General features: G+C 34.6%; 3 protein-coding genes across 3 annotated transcripts; all 3 read left to right on the forward strand.

Moving 5' to 3' along the window:
- The first annotated feature begins 3500 nt into the window (after window positions 1-3500).
- On the forward strand, window positions 3501-6840 carry LOC131623729 (BTB/POZ and MATH domain-containing protein 2-like). The gene is made up of 4 exons (XM_058894754.1): window positions 3501-4140; window positions 4802-5150; window positions 6001-6277; window positions 6396-6840. Exons 1-4 carry the CDS (start codon window positions 3713-3715, stop codon window positions 6584-6586), a joined length of 1245 nt encoding a protein of 414 aa, XP_058750737.1. The 5' UTR covers window positions 3501-3712; the 3' UTR covers window positions 6587-6840.
- A 2681-nt stretch (window positions 6841-9521) lies between these two features.
- Window positions 9522-12672, forward strand: LOC131623732 (protein PALE CRESS, chloroplastic). The gene is made up of 7 exons (XM_058894756.1): window positions 9522-9789; window positions 9858-9931; window positions 10212-10406; window positions 10554-10640; window positions 11177-11227; window positions 11671-11859; window positions 12234-12672. Exons 1-7 carry the CDS (start codon window positions 9657-9659, stop codon window positions 12468-12470), a joined length of 966 nt encoding a protein of 321 aa, XP_058750739.1. The 5' UTR covers window positions 9522-9656; the 3' UTR covers window positions 12471-12672.
- Window positions 12673-12945: 273 nt separating this feature from the next.
- LOC131623731 (legumin B-like) lies at window positions 12946-15029 on the forward strand. The gene is made up of 4 exons (XM_058894755.1): window positions 12946-13275; window positions 13369-13616; window positions 13735-14463; window positions 14539-15029. Exons 1-4 carry the CDS (start codon window positions 12975-12977, stop codon window positions 14914-14916), a joined length of 1656 nt encoding a protein of 551 aa, XP_058750738.1. The 5' UTR covers window positions 12946-12974; the 3' UTR covers window positions 14917-15029.
- Window positions 15030-20919: the final 5890 nt, after the last annotated feature.

The following is a 20919-nucleotide window of genomic DNA, read 5'->3' on the forward strand; positions in this document are numbered from 1 at the left end:
TGGATTGTGTAATGGACCTTGTGGAAAAAGCCCATTAGTTAGTATGTTAGATTTTATTATAAATAACATACTAGTCTCTCATCATTGCTAAGCTGCAAATCCTAATTTAGGGTGAGAGAGGTTATTTGTTATTCTTGTAAACTTGTAATCTTGTTTTAAGAGAAAATAAAAGAATAGCAGTTATAACCAATATTTGTGTTCTCCTCTTCTTCCTTGTCCTTTATTCATCCCTTATTTTATACTTTGTTCGTGGCATTGAATTCACAACACCATGATTTATAGTAATCTTAAACAATTCTGAATTTAAAACAAAAGATACAAAATTTGTACTGATAGGGTCTCGAAACCAAGTCCCTTCAGATTAAATGACAGTCAATTTACTAAAATAGAAATTGATTTGTCTATTTGTAAATGATAGTCACTTTAGTAATAATAGAAATTGATCTGTCTAGTTGTAAATGATAGTCACTTTATTAACAATAAAAATTGATCTGTCTTGTTGTAAATAATAGTTACTTTACTAACAATAGAAATTGATTTTTCTAGTTCTAAATGATATCTTGGTGTCCCTATAAGTAGCAAAAAAACTTAATATCTACTATTATATGCCCCTTGTTGATCGTACCGTTAGCAAACTTAGATATTGGACTGCGAGGTTTCTTAGCTATGCAGGGAAAATTCAATTGGTCAAGAGTGGATGTTGTGCGACTGCATATTATTGGCTTCAATGTTTTCCCGTGCCAAAAGCTGTTATCAGGAAAATTGATGCTTATTGTAGATCCTTCATATGGTATGATAAATCTGACATAACGAGGAAGAGTCATGTAGCCTGGTCTAGAGTTTGCATCCCCTTGAAATAGGGTGGTTTGAATATTATAAACCTCATTATTTGGAACCATGTCACTCTGCTGAAATGTTTATGGAACATTCAAAAGAAATCTGATAACCTGTGGGTTCAGTGGGTGCACAGTTACTATATCAAAGGGAGGGGTTATTGGATATTGTTGAGGGGTCTAATTGGACTTGGATCATGAAACAGATAATGAAGAGTAGGAGACTTATTGAAACTAATTTGCAAAATTGGCAGAAGATGGTGAGCTGTGACAGGTTTTAAATGAGGGATATGTATACCTTTTTCATTGAGGACAATACTTTAGAGTAAGATGTTGAAGCATAACAATGTTAGGCCCAAAGCATTGTTCATTTTGTGACTAGTACTTCATGACCGTTTGCCCACTAAGACTAGGATGAAGAGATTTAAGTTTATTCAAGAAAGTATTTGTAGCTTATGTGGTACTGATGAGGAATCAGTTGACCACCTGTTCTTTGATTGCAAGAAAACTGGGTATATTTGGCAGCAGGTTTTGAGATGGATTGAGATTGATCATACTCCTAAAAAGTGGAGTGAGAATGTATCTTGGTTGATAGCTAAAACAAAAGGTAAAAGTTGGAAATCTGCCTTGCTAAAACTGTCTGTGGCAGAGGCTGTTTATGGCATATGCAGTATAGGAATAAAAACGTTTTTGGGAATACTACACATAGTTATAATACATCTTATAATATAATAGAAAAGATTGTATACTGGGGTATAATAGGAAGATTAGAGAACATCTTGCAAGGATGATGATGTAACTCTTTGTCTGTTTTGTCTGGCTGGATCCGAGCGATCGCTGTGAGTTGTATAGTCTTTTTGAATTAATATATAATTTCTTGATTCAATAAAAAAATGATAGTCACTTTATTAACAATAGAAATTGATCTTTCTAGTTGTAAAGTGAATATTATTTAACCTGAAGGGACTGGGGGTTTGAGACCTCATAGGTAAACATTTATATACAGAATTTGTAAATATTAGTAGAAATCATGAGAATTACTTGTCATGAATGTACATTGACCTAGTGGTAAAGACACAAAGATGTCTTTTAAAGACCCTGGGTTTAATTCCTTATAAGAAACAATTTTGGCTTTTTTGATATTATTAATTCATAATTGTTTAAAATCGAAATTAAAAATAAAAATCAAGTTAGTATTTAAAAAATGAATAGTAAAAAATAAAATCCAATGTGACCGTCTAGTCACGGTTTAAAAGTATGAAAAAAATCGGTTTAAAAGTAAGAAAAAATCGGTTTGAGAAAAATATTAGCAAAAGAGTTAATACGATCCAGTTAAATTTTGTAAGGGATTAAGTCAGGTCTATTTTTTTGTGAGGGACTAATTTAGCTTGTGTAATGTTTGTGACTTGTGAGGGACCAAAATGAGTCTTCACTCTAATTAAAATAATGTTCAAATAATTAAGAATACCTAAATTAAAAGATAGAATACAAAACATAAACAATACAATACACTTAATTAAACAATAAAAAGCAAATTTGAGGTGAACTATGACAAACATATGATGGAGTGTGGTTGAAAGAAAAACTATAACGTACCGACAAAACTTAAAAATTTGTATGTTTGTAATAAAAATACATAATTCTTTTTTGTGATCGGATAATGTATGTCAAGTCTTAATATTTACATATTAAACTTCTTTAAAAAAAAATTAAAAAATGACCAATTTGATACTTTTTTTGAACCGAGCGATTTTACAAAAACGACTCCGATTCTATGGTCTGAATAGTTTTGGACGATTCAATTCGGGTTTTTCGATTCTACTCTAATTTTGACTCACAAACGATTTTAAAAGGTTGACTCAACCGAATTCATCTCTGGTTCACAGTTCAACCGATTGAACCGGTTAGTTCAGTCCAATTTTTAAATGTGAGGTCAAAATTTTGTTTGAATTACTATGAATTTATGACAACCATAATTTATATTTAAATTTTAATTGATAAATTATTTAATCAAAATATTTTATTGAGAGATTCTAATGGATTGATTATTAAAGTAATTCAAACATTTTAAATTAGTCATCATATTTTAAAACAATTTAATTATTTTTTATAAAAAAACATTTTAATCATGAAATAGAAGTTGTGATTTTTCTTATATAAAAATAATTGCAATATTTATTTAATCAAACTAATTCATTGAACGGATAACATACTTGACAATTATTTCAATGAACCATGAGATCGTAATTTTTTTTGTTCGATTCATGAGATCATATTTTATTGTACAATTATTATAATAATTTGTTTATGTTAAAAAAAAAATAACGTCACGAACTCAATTTGAAATGTCACTCATAAAATAAAATTTAAATCCCACGTTTGGTTTATTCATCACTGTAAAAAAAACGTGATTACTTTCGCGTTTGGTTTCCTTCAGAACGGTGTGAAACTGAGGCGCCGCCAAACGTGACTTAAAAAAAATCACTTTGTCACCGCCGTTTTACAGACAGCTTATTCACTTTCGAGATCTGCTTATCATCGATTGCCACGTGTCCAAAACCACAACAAAGTTATCCAAGCAGTCACAAAAACCCACGCGCAAAACAACAGCGCGTGACTATCACTTTTCTTTTCTCTTGTCCAAATTACAATAAAGCCTTTATTACAACCATTCAATTTTCTTCTTCGATTTTTATCTTCTTTCTCCAAATCCAAACCCTAGAAATTTCATCTTCCATAATCTCAAATCTTACCCTAAATTTTCTCTCCAAAATCCCTCCTTTTTCAGATTAAGATCCTCACCCGATCCAATTCTCTACAGATCGGGTTTCGATTCTCGATAATTTCATTGTTGCTGATTCAGTTCTCGTGGCTCTCGTATGGGTAAGATTCTGAGAGAAACATCGAGGCCTTCCTCAACTTCGTCACCGGGAACACCTTCTACCGGTCCGGCAACCACTTCGTCGACGTCGATAACCGAAACGGTTAAAGGCTCGCACCGGTTCAAGATAACGGGGTATTCGTTATCGAAGGGGATTGGAGTTGGGAAGTACATAGCGTCGGATATATTCTCGGTGGGTGGGTACGATTGGGCGATCTATTTCTACCCTGATGGGAAGAGCGTGGAGGATAATGCTACGTATGTGTCGCTTTTCATCGCGCTTGCGAGTGAAGGGACTGATGTTAGGGCGCTTTTTGAATTGACACTTTTGGATCAGAGTGGGAAAGAGAGGCATAAGGTTCATAGCCATTTCGAGAGGACGTTGGAGAGTGGACCGTACACCTTGAAATACCGAGGGAGCATGTGGTTAGTTAGTCAGTTCTCACTGAGTTCGTTTTGGATAAAAAATGTCATTTTTAAATTTTGATTAGTTTAAAATTTAGTTTTTTCATGTTCTGATCCAATCTGTGTTTGAGAGCAGTGTTTGTTATGCTTCACAGCTTATGAAATTTTCAGGTTTTGTTTAAACTTTGAGTAATTGGTTTTCATGTTCTTGTTCTTGAATATCCAATGTTGGATACTTAGAATGGTGGGGGAGTGTTTACTAATGGTTTAGTTGCACACCTGTACTCTACCCGCGTGGTTTTTATTCTTAAGAAAGATGAAAATTTTGCTGTCTCCCATTGAATGTATATGTTGATTACTTGATTTTGGTCTGGCCAATTTTTCCTGTTAAATTGAATTCGTGGAACTGGTTGTGACAATGGAAGTTGCATACCTATACTTAGCCGCGTCGTTTTTATTGTTAAGAAAGATGAAAATGTGTGTTATATGTGTATATATTTATAACTTGAAAATTCTGAAGTGTTCTGAATTAGGTTTAAAATTCTGATATATATTGTAATTTTGCTGTCTCCCATCGAATGTAGTTGTTGATTATTTAATTTTAGTTTGGCCAGATTTGGTAATTTGAATTTGAAGTTGTACAGTTTTGTAAAGGCTAATTGTTCTAAATTTCGTGTTTCAGGGGATACAAAAGATTTTTTAAGAGAACATCACTAGAGATATCAGATTACCTTAAAGATGATTGTCTTAGTGTTAATTGTAGCGTTGGTGTTGTGAAGTCACACACGGAGGGCCCTAGAACATTTTCTATTGCAATATCGCCTTCTAATATTGGTCACCAGTTTGGGAAGCTACTAGAAAGTGGAAAAGGCAGTGATGTGAGTTTTGAGGTGGATGGTGAAACTTATGCGGCTCATAAATTAGTACTAGCAGCTCGATCAGCTGTTTTTAGAGCTCAGCTTTTTGGTCCTATGAAAGATCAAAATACCCGGTGTATTAAAGTTGAAGATATGGAAGCTCCGGTTTTCAAGGTTTACATAAATTTTCTGTGCTTCCTATTTTTTCTGTTTAATTTATGTTTGCAATACTTTTGTAAAATATTTTCCGATTATTCTATTTATCTGTCCTAATCTAGACATTGCACTTCCTTTAAGATTGGAGTCTTCGCCTATGTTTTCCCCTTATTATCATTGTTAAGCATAACAGTGCAACCGCCTTCCTGCTTTTGGCATTATTTGGGTGTATTATCTTAAAATGTGTTGGCAAAAAAATTGTTGGTTGTTCTGATATACACATACTGTGTAGTATTCCTCTAACGGAGAGATGAACATATTTCACTGTGTCAGTTTTTCTATTTTCATAGAAATGGTCACTTCTATGTTTTGATAAATTCCACTCTTGCCGGTTGCAACTTGCAAGGATTATTTACTGTTGGATGTTTCTGAACAGATTTTGAAGGTTCAAGCAGAACACAACAATAGAAAACATGGTACTTTGTTGACAAATGTCTCTAATTTTTTGTCAACATTTTCTGCCCACTTCCTGCTTTTATGCCTCAAAAAATAATTAATATGAGATTCATATTTTGAGATTGTAGGCAGTCTACTGAGATGTGAGACTGGGATGAAATGTATGCACCCTTTTGAAAGACACCCCCAAAGTTCTTGTATAAATTGACTGTAGTTATGAGTTCCTTTCTGATTTTGGTTCCGTTGTTGCTTGGTTCCTTTATATTTTCGACTAGCCTTTGACTTTATGCAGTTTGTACTTGTATTTAATGTGTTTATTTGTGATATTTTTTTTTTGCTTACAAGCTTAATAATATGCATATGGAATGTGCAACTTGTCTGCTGTGCTATGCCATATTTTCCTATTTTGCAGGCAATGCTTCATTTTATATATTGGGACTCATTGCCTGACATGCATGAGCTTACTGGGATTAACTCCAAATGGGCAACTACCTTGATGGCTCAGCATCTGCTAGCAGCAGCTGATCGATATGGCTTAGATAGACTTAGGCTCATGTGTGAAGCAAGTCTATGTGAAGATGTTGCAATAAACACTGTAGCTACAACTTTAGCTTTGGCAGAGCAGCACCATTGTTTCCAACTGAAAGCAGTCTGTCTGAAATTCATTGCAAGGCCTGAAAATCTTAGAGGTTTGTTTTAGTTAATTGAACTTCTACTTTGCCACAAACATACAGCAAAAATAGAAAAAGATTTGTTCTTCATCGATAACTGATTATTAACTGAAGTTTTATGTTTTCTTTTTTTCAGCTGTGATGCAAACTGATGGTTTCGAGTACTTGAAGGAAAGTTGCCCATCTGTTTTGACTGAGCTTTTGGAGTACGTGGCTAGATTTACCGAGCATTCGGATTTTTTATGCAAGCATAGGAACGAAGCAATACTCGATGGCAGTGATGTAAATGGAAGGCGGGTGAAGCAAAGACTATACTGTGATAAATGACCAGGTCATCGAAGAACCCCGTTCCACTCACATTAAAAATTACAGTGAGCCATGGACACAGGGATATGATAAGCATTTATAGGATTAGTGGCAATTTTTATTTGTCATAGCTTACTCCATGCCTAGATGTAAATGTAATGTGTTTGGTGTTGTTTCAGGTTTGTCTACGTTAGGTTTCTCACTTTCTCTAACATTGTGTTCACTGTTGTAGTAAAAGTCTTTGCCGAAATGAAAATTATTGATGACTCTGACCATTTGTTGTTTGATTTTACATTTTGATTTGTGCTTTTGTATTTCTACATATTACTACTAATTACCTGAAAGAAGACAATTATTTGTGGAAATTTTGTGTGGATATTTTGGTGAAGGTTTGTGGAAATAAGTGTGTAGATTCTGCATGATCACTTGGAATGTCCCCTGAGATAGTCTAAAAGTCAAGTGAAGAAATACAAATCCACCGCCTTTCTCTAGTATTCAGAAGTGTTATAGGGAAAATTGCACCGGTCTCTCTTTAAGTTAGTTTTTTCTTCTTTATAATGAAAACTCATTTAAGTTTGTTTCTCTTAAACTAGTAATGGTGTCGTGCGTCCGTTCACTGTTCAAATTTAATATAAATATTAAATAAATATTATATAGTTATGGTTAAAAAATATATATAAAAATATATATGATTAAGAGAGAAAAAAAAGTTATTAAATAAATACGAATTAAGAGAAATATCATAAAAATATTGCTACCTTCGTATTTTTTTCCGGTTTAGTCCGGTTCGGGGGTCAGTTCTGGCATCAAGTGGTTCCAGCCCCCTCCCGATCGCAATTGTGGGGGATCGAACCGTGGTTCTCCCTATCAAGTCTAGCGCTAATCACCACTAGACCAGCTAACGATTGCTACTACCTTCGTATTTAAATTTGTAGTTGTCAGGATATATAGAAATTATGTTAAAAAAATATGAGTATATGATGTATTACACTTCACACATAGGCATATTTATATCAACAATTGACTTTTTTCCATTCATAAAAGGTGTAATGCCCGTGTGTCTGCTAGTGGCGGAACATGGTGATGACACGGGGGTGCCACGACTACCCCAAATTTTTAAATTTTTTCATATAGTAAAAATACTAAAGTGCCTCTATTTATAATAAAAAATAACAATTTTGCCATTACACTATTAACCAAACAATCCCTAATCATTTGATATTTTTCAGAAGATCAATTTCTCTCTCTCGATCAAATAATCCCAATCTGCCGGAGGCCGCCACGAATTGGTTTTTCAGCAATCCATCTTCTTCATCTTTTTTTAATAAACAATTTGTGTCTAGCAGGATTCGAACCTGAGCCCTTGAGAGTAGCACATCCTCGGGGGGGGGGGGGGGGGGGGGGGGTGTGTGTGTCATGAACTGTGCCAATGCCTTCTCGGGGTGGATCTGTGTAGAAAATTTCTAGGGTATGGATTTCCTTGGCCCTTGGAAGAGTGCGGGAGCCTCAAGCCCAAAAGATTGGTGGATCTAGTTTTCTGAATCGGATGACGAAACAATGAGGTATTCTTCTTAACACATGCTTGTTTTTGCGACCGCGCTTGCCACAAATTGTGGGTGGTTGAGGGTAAAGATCGATCTCCTTCCACGGTTCGCAATCTCTTGAGTATTTTGAGAAAATAGTTGGGACATTATTTACGCTCCCACACACGACATCAATTTTCCTTCTGAAGAGGAAACTTCTTCTTGAAATTATCAGGTTTTGGACGTCTTAAAAATCTGTCTCTTTCTCGTACCTTGGTTGCGTTGGAGAGGGAGATCCCTGCATACACTCCGACGCTCAAGTCAATGACTGCCTGAGATGACAAGTATATATTTTTTAAAGATTTTTTGTATGTACCTTAATTTAACGTATGACGTCCTTTTTGTAAGAATCCTATTATTAAATTTTTGTCAGTCCTCATTCTCTCGTTCCCGCCAAAAACATCCATATTTTCCGTTGGAAAGATATATTCGTTTTAACATCCGAAGATTCTTCTTTCCCTCCTTGCTTGAATTAGTTTCTTTTTAAGGACAAGTTCACATTAGTTCTCCAAGTCCTAGAACCTTTTGCTTTTTCATCTCGAGTTCAATGACTCTCTTGTATCACTTTTTAAGGTCGAAATCGAATAAAAGTACTTTTATATTTTTGCACACATTTTAAAATACATATAAAAATATAATATATTTGATAACAATTTTTTTTTTCAAACATTATCTCCTTTTCAAATATACTTTTTTTTTAATTTGACAATGATACTATAAAAGTGTTTCATGTCCATTTCTTTTCATGGTAAGTTTTTGTAACTTTAACAAGTTAAAATTTTGTATTTTCTTTCTATTTTCACACTTAGTTTCCATTTTAGTTGACCATGTCTAGTCGATTTAATGAATCATATCTTTTTACGGTTCGATCCTCCACAATTGTTATTGAGAGGGGGTTAGAACCACTTGATTTTATAACTAACACTCGAATTGAACTATACTAGTGATGAAAGCAAAAAAAAAACCATATCTTTTTATAACTATCAACTGAATTGATTTAATAGAATAATAGTCATATTTTTTTATTATTGTATTTATAATTTTTAATATTGAATATAAAATTAAATAATAGATTGTTTTTGTATAGTAATATATTGGTGATATTGCATAAGAGTAGATAAAAATATAATTAATATAAATAATTATATCAAAAGTAAAATATAATCAGCGATATTAAAAAATCTTAAAAAAAAAAAAAGAAGAGGAGTAATATTCATAATTAAGAGTGAAAATTTTCTTACAAAGAATAAAATAATATGAATAATTTTAGTATAATAACGTCACTTATTCAAAATTATTCAAAATTATAATAAGTAAATCTTATTTTATATAAAAAATAATATAAAATTGAAAATCCCAAAGATCGTGTGAAATTTAAGATAATTCATTCCCTCTTTGTCTGCTCAGATAATTCGTTCCTTGCTGTCTTAAACCCTCTAGCACGAGTTGATGCCTTTTCGACTCAGTGAGCGAAGTCAAAAAAGGGTTTAACTCACTCAACCGAGTTGATGAATCTCCTCGCTATAACCTCCACTTCTATCTTCTTCCTTCCCGTTGTTTCTTCTTCTTCTTCTTCTTCCATTGTTGCAACAAGAGCTTCTGCATTTCCTTCTTCTTCTTACAAGTTCACATCCAGCGCAGGTTAGTCTCTCCCCCCTCGTGATTCAATTACGCACTCACTCTCTCTCAAAATTGATTTTTCGTGATAGGTTTAAGAAGATGTGTCAACAAGGAAAAAGAAGAGGTGCTTCTAGAAGGGATGCCTTCTCACTATTATGATGATGTATGCCTTCTTATCACTTCTGCTTATCACTTATTGCTTATTTATCCCTTGAACCTTTGTACCTGTTTGGATAAACAGCTTATTTGCAATTTACCGAACAACTACTTATTAAAATAATCGCTTATGAATAAGTTTCTCTAAATTATTTTTATAATAAAAGATAAATAAATTTAAATTGTTTTTTATATCCTATAAGTTGTTTTTTGTAAACGAGTATTGTGAAACCAAATTTGTTGGAAGATTTTATTTGGATAGGTTTCATTAACCATATCTAGGATAGGAATGGCAAGCCCAACAACGTGAAAAGACTAAGGAGTTGCATCGAAGGCGCAGAGAAGAAGAAGAGGAAGAAGAGAGAAAGATTGACGAGTATCGTGAAGTTGGCATGCGGTTGAAAGGATACCCTGAAGAAGATGTTAGAAATGCACGGAAATTGGTTTCAAGCTTCATAAGAGCCGTTGACGAAGTAGAAGAGGTAGCTTCTTGGTGATGCCAATCACTATCCTAAATTCCTAATTGTCACGTAGATAAATATTTCACTATGACCAAGTTTTTATCTTAAAATTATAATAAATGTGCACCTTGATTAGTCAACCTCACCGACTTATCATTTTTCTTGTAGAAAATTGAGGAAGCTGCTGAGAGAGGAGAACTTACTGAACTTGTTTTGCTGGTCATATGGAATCGCCTTGATCTTGCTCGGCGTGATGTAAGTTGTTAATTTGGTGTTTGCAATATGCATCTAAACTCCAATATGCATCTAAACTCTCAATGTGATTCCATATGCAAATAGGTAAGGATGGTGTACTGAGTCTCAACCCCATAGCATTAAGTCTATAATGAGCTAAAACCTAACTTTGCTCCAACGAGGAGAATGTCGTCGCACAGTCCATCACTCTTAAGGAATTTTGAACCTTGTAACTTGGCAGGACTTTATACCTAAATCATGATATACTAATCCAAATAGTTTATTATTACGATAGAAATACTAAAGTAACTAAACAAAGTATGGTTTTATTTTCTCCTTTGCATCCTTCTATCTTGGAGGTTTGTTAAGAAATGTGGTTTGGCCTAACTCAACCTGTAAAACTGGCTTGTAGGGTGAGAATTGCCCCCACTTATAAGCATGTTAGAATTGAGTCTCAAAATTTGTTAGAGTTTATTTCAAAAAGAAGTCTGCATAATATTTTTATCCTCTTTCTCTCTCTATCTTGTTTTATACATTATCTTATCACCTATTTACAGGAAGAAAAGGATGCTATAAGAAGTCTGGATCTGTTATACAGAAGGGTTGAGGTAATTGATGGGAAATAGCTGTCCCCTTTTGTCTGGATCTATACATACACTCTTTTATTTTATTTATTTTTGGTTAAGTAGCCTAAAGGTTGGAGTTGGAGTTCACCTTTTTAAAAGATGAACAAGTGAGATGTCGCAGGTTCGAACCCACGCCCCTGCATCTGATGTCCCTATGCAGCTACTAACTGTGCTGCCTTAACGGAACCATACACTCTTTTAATTTGGAGTTCCCGCTCTAATGATTTGGTTGTTTCCTTAATAGTATTTTCTTAATGTAAAAACATAAACTTTTGTTTGTTAACTATTTTTTTTTAATACATTGGGTATTTTAGACCTTTTCCTTTTTTATTGGCTCCGGAACAGTTTTACCATATTATAGAATAGCTCAACCTTGATACTTCTTTCGTTTCTGTTCTGAATTTATTTTTCTGTATTGATTGTAGACTGAGATCTTGAAGCGAGAGGCTACTCCTGCAATGAGATTGCTCAATGATCTTTTGATTATGTATGATGGCTTTAATTTCGACGAGTGGCTAAATAAATGTAAAAAGATCATGAGTGATACATTTCCCCCGGAGGATCCATATAGCATTCTTGTTCCACCTGGATTTGAGTCATTTGACATAGATAAGGTAATAACTGATACTGTAGTTCGGTATAATAACTATATGGTTGAGGTTGATTCTAAATGCAATTGGATGATTCAATACCACTGATAGTATTGACCAAATCTATAAGAGTATTTAAATAACCAATTGATCAATGATTAACAAAAAAATAAGTTCACAGTAATAATTGAAATCATTAAATGATATAAGTTCGATAAACTTGGTTCAAGTTCATGTATATGTAGATTGATAAGTGATTAAACTTGATTGGTTATTTTTTTGTACATAAGTTTCGTTAAAAGTAAGATGGTGCAAATATCATCTAAGCAAAAAATCGCAGGCAATTCATGTCTGTTTGTAATTTCTAATTTTTTGTTTCCAATCTTGTATGATATCAGCATCATGGGCCATTGCGACCATCACTTGAAATCGATGATAATACTCTTTTGAGGGTGGACTTTGTAAGGGAGGTGGATGAATTGCTGCAAGAGGTTCGTTTGGAACAGGATGAAGAAGAAAATGAACAAGAGTTAAATCCCGAGTCAGTTGCAAATAAATTAAAACAACAAGAGAAGCAGCAAACTATACGCCAAGTAGAAGCTCTGCTAGATTTAGCCATTAGTTTGAAATGGTAGCTATTTTATTTGGTCCATGCTTGTATTTTGATTTACATATATCTTTTGAGTTGTCCAACAGTTTGTAGTTTTGAATAGAAATTAGTATGTAGTGCAACTTCAATCCAAGTAACTTCATGGTGTTGTATTTTTTCCCCTTATAAGGATAATGATGTAAATAATTTTTACCAACTCAAAAGAAACACAAATGCAGGCATTACAATTTTGGGTGATCATGTGTTTTAAAATTGAATTTTATTAAAAGGTAAAGAAGTAATGATATGCAAAGAATAGAGGCAGAGTGCATGGGGACCATTTACATATGTAAGGATGGCAGCAAATATTCATTCTGTGCTGTCATTGTGAACATATATATCATCATTTGAGGTGTAAGCTATTAAGAACTGGAAACCATGCATGGTGAAGAATGTCATCCTTACGTGTCCCTCCTTCACCCTTCTCCCATCTCTATAAATAACCACGCCGCAGGTTCTTCGTTTCATCAATCTCATTAGTAATCAGTTAATGATCACTATCACAATGGCCAAACACTTTCTATTTTCCTTGTGCTTGCTGCTCTTCACGAGTGCGTGCTTAGCACATCACTCTGAGTTAGATAGGTTCAACCAATGCCAGCTTGACAGTATCAATGCATTGGAACCAGATCACCGTGTTGAGTCAGAAGCTGGTCTCACTGAAACATGGAACCCCAATCACCCTGAACTACAATGTGCTGGTGTATCTCTTATCCGACGCACCATTGATCCTAGTGGCCTTCACTTGCCTTCTTATTCACCTTCTCCACAATTGATTTTCATCATCCAAGGTTATTATGTGATCAAATATTCATTATTTGCTAAATATTCTAAACATTCATTGGATTGTTTTGTAACTGATTGATGTTTTTTCTTCTATATAGGGAAGGGAGTACTTGGGCTTGCAGTTCCTGGTTGTCCTGAAACTTACGAAGAACCACACTCACAATCTAAACAGCAGCAACAACAACGTGACAGCCACCAGAAGATTCGACGCTTCTCTAAAGGTGATGTTATTGCCATTCCACCTGGAATCCCATACTGGACCTATAACCATGGTGATGAACCTCTTGTTGCCATTAGTCTTCTTGACACTTCCAACACTCTAAACCAGCTCGATTCAACCCCCAGAGTAAGTAACTGTTACATTATCCAAATTTTGATAGTGTCTTGCCGTTGCAGAGAATTATAACTTTTTTAATGTATTATATTTTCTACTCAACTAATTATATGTAAATATGTGTTTGCAGGTATTCTATCTTGGCGGAAACCCAGAGGCAGAGTTCCCCGAAACACAGGAACAAGATCAACCAAGAAGCATATTAGTACCTATTGGACGTAGAGGTGGACAGAAGCAACAACAGGAGGAGTCCGGGGAACAAAATGAAGGTAATAGCGTGTTGAGTGGCTTCAGCCCAGAGTTTTTAGCACAATCACTCAACACCAAAGAGCATACAGCCAAGAGACTTCGATCTCCACGGGACAAAAGGGGTCAAATTGTAAAAGTAGAGGACGGTCTTGACATCATCAGTCCTGAGTTGCAAGAAGAAGAAGAACAACAAAGTCACAGTCAAAGAGAGGAGGAAGATGAGGATGAAGAAGAACGAGAACAAAGGCACCACAAACATAGCGAAAAAGAAGAGGAGGATGAGGATGAACCTCGCAGCCATGAGACTCGTCGAAAGTGGAAAAAACACACCGAAGAGAAAAAACGAGAATCACATGGACAAGGAGAAGAAAAACAAGAACAAGAAAAGAAAGAGGAGGAAGAGGAAGAAATACAACGTCAACACAGCAAAGGAGGAAAGAATGGTTTGGAAGAAACTATTTGCAGTACAAAGATTCGTGAGAACATCGCTCGCCCTTCACGTGCTGATCTTTACAACTCACGTGCCGGCCGCATCAGCACTGTCAACAGTTTAACCCTCCCAATCCTCCGCAATTTACGCCTCAGTGCAGAATATGTTCTTCTCTACAGGGTATGTATATAGTACTTATTATTTAACCAATGTGTATATTTCCATAATATGATTAATGTGTATATTCCTATGCAGAATGGTATATATGCTCCACACTGGAACATCAATGCCAACAGCCTCTTGTACGTGATTAGAGGACAAGGAAGAGTTAGAATAGTGAACAGTCAAGGAAATGCAGTGTTTGACGATAAGGTGAGAAAGGGACAATTGGTGGTGGTGCCACAAAACTTTGTGGTGGCTGAACAAGCAGGAAATGAAGAAGCTTTTGAGTATGTAGTGTTCAAGACAAATGATAGAGCTGCTGTTAGCCATGTAAATCAGGTGTTTAGGGCCACTCCTGCTGAGGTTCTTGCAAATGTTTTCGGACTTCGCCAAAGTGAGGTTGCTCAAATTAAGTCTAATGGAAACCGTGGCCCGTTGGTTCAACCTCAATCTCAATCAAAATCTCAGTAAAATCATGCAATGGAAATTTGAGGTGGCCATTTTATGTAATAAAATAAATTTTGAATTGCTGTACTAAAAGCATCAGTTCTAAAAATATTAATAAAGTTATGGCCTTGTGACAACTCTCACCTGTTCTTAATCTAAATTCATATGCATGCATGTAAAGTAGGTGAGGATGGTGTATTGAGTCCCAACCCCATAACTTTAAGCATCCAATGAGATAAAATTTATCTCAAATAAAAATTAAAGTAATTTATTATTATAATAGATGAAGGAATTAATTCAAAAGAAACAATTAAAGAATCAATGTAACACCATAAAACTCTCCGACTCTCTATTTAAACGAAATAAAACAGAAAACCAATACTATTAATAGTATTCTCAACTAAGGTGTTACACATTCACAACTGGCATTCTTCTCCAAGTTAAAACATAAAACACGACAATAAAATTTAACATAAACCATACGTATGAAAATATCTCAACAAAATTAAGGTACTCTATTAAATAAATAATTCAAAAACTTCAACTCAATATTGCGAAACGACATGTTCTCAGATGTTATAGATCAAAGCAATAAATAAAACGAAAAAAAGTCTCAATGCCATCTTCCAACTCACAACAACTATTACTCCTCCTGAGTATCTATACCACACCGTACAAAACACCATAACAGAAAGGGGTGAGAATACACTCAAATATATTAACAGTGCAAAACATGTTAAGAGTAGCATATTCAACACAATCATCAATCACACACTTTATTCACAATAATAAAACAATCACAATGCGTTTATTTATGAAATGCGAACAGCATCTTGACTCAATGCACGTGGTACTCTTTTTTGGACATTAGAGTTATATTACTGATATTCATCCACCACCTTCGAACTCAGTTCCTCTTTGAACCCGGTTCCTTTTCGAACCCAAACTCATTACTGATCCTCTCTTTTGAACCAGCGACTCGTCACTTCTCAACATCGACACACATGATGCATGATATGCAACATCAATAACAATTATGTGCAATAGATTCACCACTGGTTCCACTTCGAACTATACACAACAACACATAAGCAATCACAAGAATTCTCACTTCGAACTACACATCTCAACATCAGCAACATATATAATTATAACTCATCCTATAATTTTACACACATTTCAACAACATATACTCACACATCGAATAAAGTATTCACATAACGCTTAAGACATATCAATTTTATTCACTATCTCACAAAATATGACAGAACAACCACAAACAATAGTTAGAATCAGAGACAGTCGACGATTCGAGTAAAAAACAACAACTATGTGTTGTCCTGAGTAAATCATGATATTCACGATTTCATAAGCACATTTAATATCTTTGGGCATAACCATGAGGTAGTCCTACGAGTTAGCTTTTCAATGCTTCAATATGCGCGTTAATCAAAATCACGGAACTAAAGTTTCGTCATTTCAATTATGCAATTTCTCACCCAAATAGTGGTAATCGGTTACACTTAGTGTGTAACCGGTTACAGACACGAAAAACTGCCTAGAAATTCATTTTTTTCACAAGTAACCAATTACTAGTAACTGATTGCCACTGCGCCTAGAGTCCAATTTCACCATAGGAGGACTTTCGAACCTCCGATTTCGATTCCTAAAAATCAGAACGCTCAAAATTCGACATATAACAATTATAATAGCATACAACACATATATTACAGATCCTAACATCATTTAATCATCAATCTATCCCAAATTTAAGAATATGTTTATCAAGCCAAAATCCCATGAACATAAACATTCAAACTCAGATTTGTATCATACACAAAATTCATGGGAAAAAATAGAGCACAAATTTCATAACAATCACAACAATTATTACATATTTTACACAACTTTCTCCAAAATACATAAGCTTCATCAATGGTGAAAAAGATGAGAAAATTTAGAGGAGGGTGAGTATCCCTCTCTACCCTTCATGCATTTGACAACAATATTAGAGTAATCTCCCTTACGTTAATTTTCAGAAGTCTCCAAGCTCTAACTATGACGTCCTTTTTCTCACAAGTCCTTGCTTTTGCTTTTGCCTCTTTCTCATAACCTCTCCAATTCACGTACTGATAAAATAAATGCTCCAATAAACCTCCTTTCTCATAACCTTAATCTAATTTTTTAAATTTTAATTATTTCATTCCTCCACCAACGTATTCTCAATTTCAACCCATTCCCTTATTTTTCCAATAATCCTAATTCTTCACCTAAATCTCATAATTATCTTATTTTTTCATTACTTTAATTAATTAAAATTAACTAAAATTCTAATTAAATTGTTTACACTCCCAATAAATCCCACAAAAATTTCCAAGAACCCAAATAATTAAATAAAAATCAATTTCAATTTAATTAAAAAAATAAAAAATACGAGAAACGAGGTGTTACAATTCCTCCCACTTATAGAATTTTCGTCCTCGAAAATCACCTGAACGAAAAAAGCACTAGATAAAACTCTTTCATCTGACTCTCCATCTCCCACATCATGCTTCCTCCAATAGGTTCTCGAACACCACCTTCTCCAAAGCAATTTCCCTACCTCTAAGGTGTTTCACTTCTCGGTCCTCTATCCCTAAGGGTGATGCCTCAATAGTTAAATTCTCTCTCACTTGCACATCATCCACTTGGGTCAAATGAGATGAATCAGAAATATACCTCCTCGGTTGAGACACATGAAAAATACTACGCATGTTCGAAAGAGATGGTGGTAATGCAACTCTGTAGGCCATTTCCCTTACTGTCTTCAAAATCTAATAAGTACCAATGAGATTTCAATGCAAGACTAACACCAGTCACTGGAGTGACTCTAAGAAAACATGACCACCCTTTTAAAACTCAATAACTTTCCTTCGCTTATCATGATATCTCTTCTACTTGCTCTGCGATGTTTTCATCTTCTCCTGAATCATCTTAAACTTCTCAGTAGTCTGTCGAACGATCTCAGGTCCAAACACTGCACTTTTATTAGAATCATACCGACACAAAGGTGTTTTACATCTTCTACCATACAAAGATTCAAAAGGTGTCATTTCAATACTAGAATGAAAGTTGTTATTCTAAGTAAACACAATCAGGGGTAAATAATTGTCCTAGTTACCTCCCTGTGTTATACCCCAAAATTTGCCCTTCCATTTTCATTCTACATCTGGCTTATGATTAAATCACCTGCATACATGGTCATCAATTCATTCAATTTGGTCATACATTTAACATACTATTCATTGCATTTTGTATAGCACAATCATGAGTCAAGGTTTCGGTAATATTGGTTTTAATCGGTTTAAAGTGAATTTTCGAGGCATATATTACTTGATGATTATTCGTGTCTATTTCTCGTATTAATTATGGTACATATCATCTCTTTATTTGAGATTCATGGTTGTCAGAAGAATTGAAATGGATATTACCTGATTCAGAAGATTGCTTGAATTCAAGAAAAAAAGGTCAAAGTTGGAAATTCAAAGAATCCTTCATTCATTCATGGAAATTAATTTTAAAATGCTTATTACTTGAGATAAAACGGTTTACCTTTTGATAAACTATTGACTTTCAATCAATTTTTGACTATTGACTTGATTTTGACTATTGAAATTTCCTAGACCTATTCTACAAGTATTTCATCAAGAAATCCATCCCTTTTCCTAAAAAATCAAGAACTTCATAGTTATGTTACAAATGCAAAGTTCTAACAGAATCATCTTCCATGAAGCTTCATTTCCATGACTTTATCTTCACTTTCCGATGTCGCCGCAAGCTTATTCTTTCACCACAATAGTCACTTTGCTGCAAGTAAGTCCAAGGAAGAAGATACATCAAATTAACCATCAATATCATGAATTAAAATCATCCAAAAGTCATGAAAAAAATTCTGTAGTACATAAAACAATTATGCATTATGAAGTTTATTTTCCAACATTGATTCAAGTCATTTCATGCACAAAAAATTCAGAATTGGATCCATAAATTTACACCATTCAAAAGTGTTCACTTCCAACATTAAATCTCTTCTCAAAAAGCACTTAAAGTTATGGTTTCATCCACCAAAAATTCAAGGCAAAAGTGAGGAAAGAACCAATGCAAAAATCAATAAATTCCAAGTTTCCAGTCTTAATCGTGACCATTGACCTTATATTTCAACTTGTACTTTTGCAAAAATTAAACATAAATGATCCCTAACTACCCTTAACTACCTATTTCTACACAAACCCATCAATTTACCTAATTACTCCTAATTTCCTTAACTACCAAACTAACACAATAACTACCAAATTAATACAAATCCCAACTTCCATTTTCAATCCAATTTCTATTCAATCCTAACCGTTCATAACAATTAATCCAAGAGTTAGAATTAATGATCTGCAACTAAGGCTTAAATTAGTTTCCAACCTTTGATAAAAATTTCACTTGGATCACAATCCAATGATCCAAATTAAACCCCAATACTCATATAAAGCTTCATTCTTTTGCAAAATGATTTTTTTGGGAGAGACTTCATTAACCATTTCTGCAATTTTCACAATTCTCTTTATTCTTCTTGTGAGATATTGGATCGAACTCTAGTATGGTCGAAGGGAAGCTTTTTGGTTTGACAGTTCGGCAGGGTTAAGCACAAAGTCGAAGGTTGCTCACATGCTGGTGTCGAAGTGTGCATGCTGTAGTCGAAGATGGGTCTAGCATGCAGGTGTCGAAGATGCTAGGGTTGTTAGCATGTTAAATTAGGTTTTAGTGTTTAAACCCTAATTTGTTAAGTTAGATTTTGTTAAGTTGGCTTGTGTAATGGGCCTTGTGGAAAAAGCCCATTAGTTAGTATGTTAGGTTTTATTATAAATAGCATACTAGTCTCTCATCATTGCAACGCTGCAAATCCTGAAAGGGTGAGAGAGGTTATTTGTTATTCTTGTAAACTTGTAAACTTGTTTTCTAAGAGAAAGTAAAAGAATAGCAGTTATAACCAATTCTTGTGTTCTTCTTCTTCCCTGTTCTTTATTTTTCTCTTGCATTATACTTTGTTCTTGGCATTGAATTCACAACAAATTGGTGCGATGAGCGTGGAGAAGATGCCGTCAACAAAGTATGAGATTGAAAAATTCACCGGAGTGAATAATTTCGGTCAGTGGCGCTTGAAGATGAAAGCCCTACTGGTTCAGCAGGGTTGTTTGGAAGCGTTGAAGGGAGAGGCAGCCATGAATGTTGCATTAACAGCGGCGGAGAAGACGACTATGATCGAGAAGGCACACAGCGCAATTTTGTTGAGTCTTGGTGATAAGGTTCTCAGACAGGTATCAAAGGAGACCACGGCATCAGGGTTATGGATGAAACTTGAAAGTTTGTATATGACCAAATCACTGGTAAATCGACTCTACCTGAAGAAAGATTTGTATTCATTCAAGATGGTTGAAGACAAAGTGTTAGCTGAGCAGTTGGATATGTTCAACAAGCTGATTCTTGATCTTGAAAATATTAATGTAAAGATGAATGATGAAGATTAAGCGCTGTTACTATTGTGGCTTTGCCTCAATCACATGCTCACTTCAAAGAAACTCTCTTGTATGGAAGGGGGTCCCTGTCCTTTGAAGAAGTTCAATCAGCCTTGTATTCAAAGGACTTGAATGAACGAAAGGAGCATAAACCTTCGATTGTTGGTGAAGGTTTGGTCGTTAAAGGAAAATTCTTGCGAAAGGATGGTAAGTTCGACAAGAAGAAAGGCAAAAGCCAGCAGAAGTCTTATAGTGGCAAAGCATCTGGTATTCGATGCTATCATTGTAAGAAGGATGGTCACACACGAAAGGTATGCCCTGAACGCCTGAAAGATCATGGAGGTAAGGATAATGGCAATGCAGCCATTATTCAAGATGATTTCGAATCATCTGATGTTCTTGTGGTTTCAATCAGTGACTATAGGAAGGAGTGGATTATGGATTCAGGTTACACTTGGCACATGACTCCAAACAAAGACTTGTT

This window comes from Vicia villosa, unplaced genomic scaffold (assembly GCF_029867415.1).
Source record: "Vicia villosa cultivar HV-30 ecotype Madison, WI unplaced genomic scaffold, Vvil1.0 ctg.000077F_1_1, whole genome shotgun sequence".
Classification (NCBI taxonomy): domain Eukaryota; kingdom Viridiplantae; phylum Streptophyta; class Magnoliopsida; order Fabales; family Fabaceae; genus Vicia; species Vicia villosa.